The following is a 4534-nucleotide window of genomic DNA, read 5'->3' on the forward strand; positions in this document are numbered from 1 at the left end:
AGGGCTGGCTCATACCTTGCGCAACGCATTGGTATTGCCGTCCAGCGCGGCAATGCCGCCAGCCTTCTTGGCACCCTGCCCCAAGGCACTGAACTGGAGCCAGTTTTTTATTTATAGGTTATTTTAGTTTAGTAGTTATTTTAGTTGTAGCTTTATGTAGTTTTAATTTTAGTTTATAATTGTTTTTATTTTGTTTATAACTATTACATGTATTTCTTCTTATACAGTTAAATTATACAACCGAACCCAACTATGTTAGAACAAAATCGACCAGAATAAAATGTATCTATATTAACACGTGTACCTAATGTAAAATATTAAGCAAGGAATAGAAATGCTAGACAATTTTTATTTGTAAATAATTTAATGACATTAGTATTTACAACAAAAAAATTACAGACCGGCCAAACATTTCCATAAAATTAAAGGAACCTAGCTGACTTTAGTGTCGAATTTGTGGTTAGTCTGACTAATACAGTTCCAGTTTACAGCTTACTGAAATGGAAACTATACACAACTTTTTTTTATAGTGCGCAAAGCCACTGGCAGCCTCACTATATTCACTTTACTGCCATTTTCATCAAATAAATCAAGCTTAGGCGTCGTAAAACATCTTATCTCCACAAGTTCTGTCGTAATTATTTCATTCTTTAAACTTGCAGCTTTCATTATATGTTTCACTGATGGCGCATAAAAATGGTATTTCCCATATAAATTTTGGTAATCACCTATGACCTGGCCTGTCAGAAATGCGGCGTACACAATTTTTACTAACACAATTGTTTGATGTGCGGATAGTCTCATGGTGACAGATGTGTATGGATCTACTACGAACTGGCCCTTTTCAGTCAATCCGACATTTAAATATCTACTTCTTATTTGGTCATCTCTCCATTTATTGGCGTATTGAAAATGATTATTATTTAAGTGAATGATAAGGTCATAATAAATATCATCGTCAGGTACTCCCGTTTTAGACCAAGATGAGTATATAACGTTTTCCACTTTGACGTAGCTGCTCATATTGAAATGCATAGGTGCTGTGGAGTTATTAATGAATTTATGCACTTTTAGAACAACATCACTGGACACAGTTTCTTGTACATCAATGTTTTTTATATACACTTTTCTTCTTACTTGGTCCCATTCAAACTGTTTAAATAAGTCGTCATACAAAGTGGGATCTTTTAGAAAATAATTGTCAGGTATTTTACCAAGTTCAATTCGGAATCCTCTATTTACATTCAAATCAGTAAAATTAAACATTTGAATCTCTTGGTCGGTTATCAGTTTCAAGTCAGCACCTGATGTCTTGACAACGATATCCTTCTTATGCGACGCCACTGTTATGTTTATAGTCAGTCTGGCTTCTACCATTAAAGGAACAATTAATAATAACACTGGTGTCTGAAACAACATTACCACTTTTTTTTATAATATGCGTCAAGTAGCAATCGAAGCAACTGCAGTAACTGATTACATTTTATTCAAGAGCGTAATTATTTTATTACGTACCTATTACAAAATCCTATCTACAAACTATGAGTTATGTTATGATACTGGTTTGCTTGGCTGTTTTTTTTTAAAGATTTTTTTCTTCAGAGTTCATCTACTTTTTTTTGTTGTAAATAACAATACACTATAACTTATTCTGACGTTTTGAGGTCCACATTGAAAAATGGAACAATTTTCCCGCCTGGGGCAGGGATAAAGGTACTGGAAGGTACGTCTGCTGAACATGCTCAGTCAGTCAGGTCACAAGTGCTTGTACTTCGTGCCTTATATAAAAAAAAAGATGATGTCTTGTACTTCCCAAAGATGGTCAATGTTGTTAACAGGATATCGAGGGGTACCCTGATTAGATTTACAGGCCTGGTAGGGTGCTACATCCCGGGTATACGTTTTCGTGTCGCTCAAATGGGCATTTGATGCCCATTTGATTATATATTATTGTATCATGATAAAATAATGACACATTCACCGATGGAACAACTTTTATTTTATTAGTCAAATCAAGTCGATTGTTTACTACAAACGTTATCAATTTATTATATTATGCCGGGAAAGGTCAAGATCAAGTAATCATAAATAAACCAATGTGTATATGTTTGAAACATACTGATATATGTCGTATATGCTACAACATGAACATCTGGTGTAGTTTGTAGCATTTAACTGGAACAATCCCTCTGTATTAATTTTTGTTTTATTTTTTAGTTAAAGAAAAAGATAGTCTGCTGATTTACATCTAGGTACATTCATAAAACTCAATTAGGTAACCCTAAATATTGTGTAACTGATTTTAAAAAAAGGAGGAGGTCCTTTTAATTCGTCAAAATGTTTGTTTTTTTCCTCCTGTGTGTTAACCGATTACTCGGAGACTATTGTGTAGCATGTTATGTTTTTTATCCACGAACAGATAATTGGGTCAAAGATCGCGGCTACACGAATATTTATTCAGTCATAAACAGAACTGGAAAGTAGCTTCACGGTCTTCACGTGTTACATTTTAATTGTATTCGTAGTTTTAATTTTTAAACCATATTTCTAATAATATGGAAATATAACTGGTTTTATTGTGTGTTATTTTAAAGACAGTGTGTGCAAACATATCTATAAATATAAGAACTGATTCAGGTATAAACAATGTTTCGATTACATACGATGGCTCGGATTCTCATGTGGTAAATGCTCTCGACATAGACCGATTCAATCTGAGAAGTCAAAGTTTCAAAGAAGCTGTTAAAACTCATTTTGGCGAGAAACCAAGCAATATATATTTCAAATCGCCTACACCGTGGGATGACCTATATAAAACGTATAATTGGGAGCAAGTTACAAGAGTAATAGCAGTGAAATCCGCAAGGGTACGTGACGTTACAGTCAAACCAGTCATAGTATTGTCACATGATTTCGAAAATTCGTCAAACAAAACCATCAAAGTTAACACTGGCATAAGTCAGACGATTGAACACACAGTATCAACGAGTTGGTCTAAAAATCAAGAAGTTACCATTTCACAAGAAGTTGAATACGATTTGAATATATTGGTTGCAAAATTATCCGGTACTACAGGACTGACGTACACCTCTTCTCTAGGGAGGAGCGAAGAGAAATCTGAATCGGTAACCGTCGGAGCTACTAGTGCTGTCGAAACGGAATTGGCGCCGGGACAGGCCGTGACAGCTGTTCTTTCAGCCAAACGTGGCCATTTTGAAATCCAGGTGGTATACAAAACCACATTGCGAGGAAAATTAGCTGTAAATTTCAAACGTGGCCACAACGGGCACCATTTTTATGGGCCTTCGATCACGAAGATTTTTAAAAGCGGAGGATTGAAAAATGAGATAACGGAGGTAGAGCACATAAAAGTTGGGTTTTATGCCGAGGCTTCATTGAAAGTTTTTGATAAAACTACAGGGTTACCGGTGTGAAGATTTTAAAATTTTTATTTATAAAATTTTTGTTGAAGTATGTATTTGTTTTTCTAACCACTTACTAAATATATAGCCCACAATAACTAGGTATGCACAGAAACTAACGGGGAAAAGCTAACCTGCTATAATGGGGTAGGCCCATGAATCTAGTATTAACTTTAATAAATAAGTATAATTTTAATAAAATTTAATGTTTTTTATGTTTTTATAGTTTAAATTCGTTCCCAATATTACTTAGACAACGCTATGTACTCCATAATTGTCGTACTGTATCAGGTGAAGTACTTTGGTTCTATTGTAATGCAACATATGTAATACATACGATGTGGTTGTACTTAATAAATAAAAAAAAAATAAAAAATAAAAATATAACTGAACCTGAACTTGGCATGAAAGGTGGGGCGAACAGGATAGTCTTATGTATCTTTCAGTATGAGTAGTAGCGAAAGAGCTATTGTTTGTCCTTGTCACAGTCTCACATTTTTTATTCCCCACCGTAAATTAATTTAGTATGTATAGATGGTCAAGCAAATCTTGTCAGTAGAAAAAGCCGGCAAGTTTAAAAAATGTAGGCGCGAAGGTATATTGTCCCATAGAAAATTTGAATTTCGCGCCTTTTTCTACTGACAAGATTTGCTTGACCAAGTATAATGGAGGGTAACAAATAAATACGACCAATCGTAGTGTCGCATTGCTTATGTTTTCCCTTATATGCAATCCCTAGAATTGTGTTAATTTTTAGTTTTTTCTTTAAAATTTTTATGCCTTGCATGCCAGCCAGCCCTCATAGAAATCTCATAGAAAAAGGGGCGAGCTATAATGGCGCCATCTATGCAAACATTTGACAGTTGCCAACCCCATTAGCCCCCATTCCCACGACAGCTTTTTCAACGCGCGTTAAAAAAGAGCTTGAATCTGTCCGCACTCTAAATTCGATTTAACAACCAAGGCTTAAAGTCGAAAATCCAACAACGCTTGATAAAAAGCGCCACCGCTGTCATGTGAATACATACAATCAACGTTATCAACGGTAAAAATATGGGTGTACAAATCATTTCAAAAATATGTCCCATAACTCGTATGTCAGTGAATTAAGA

General features: G+C 34.9%; 1 protein-coding gene and 1 pseudogene across 1 annotated transcript; one reads left to right on the forward strand and one right to left on the reverse strand.

Annotated features, from left to right (window-relative positions):
* Positions 1-479: 479 nt before the first annotated feature.
* LOC134675799 (spherulin-2A-like) lies at positions 480-1458 on the reverse strand. Its single transcript, XM_063534098.1, has one exon. The coding sequence runs from the start codon at positions 1417-1419 to the stop codon at positions 508-510; it is 912 nt and encodes a 303-aa protein (XP_063390168.1). The 5' UTR covers positions 1420-1458; the 3' UTR covers positions 480-507.
* A 1097-nt stretch (positions 1459-2555) lies between these two features.
* LOC134675836 (spherulin-2A-like) lies at positions 2556-3434 on the forward strand (annotated as a pseudogene).
* Positions 3435-4534: the final 1100 nt, after the last annotated feature.

Source organism: Cydia fagiglandana, chromosome 23 (assembly GCF_963556715.1).
Source record: "Cydia fagiglandana chromosome 23, ilCydFagi1.1, whole genome shotgun sequence".
Classification (NCBI taxonomy): domain Eukaryota; kingdom Metazoa; phylum Arthropoda; class Insecta; order Lepidoptera; family Tortricidae; genus Cydia; species Cydia fagiglandana.

Excerpts from the sequence above, each read along its gene's own strand:
- LOC134675799 (XM_063534098.1), bottom strand. The coding sequence starts at position 1,419 with ATGTTGTTTCAGACACCAGTGTTATTATTAATTGTTCCTTTAATGGTA.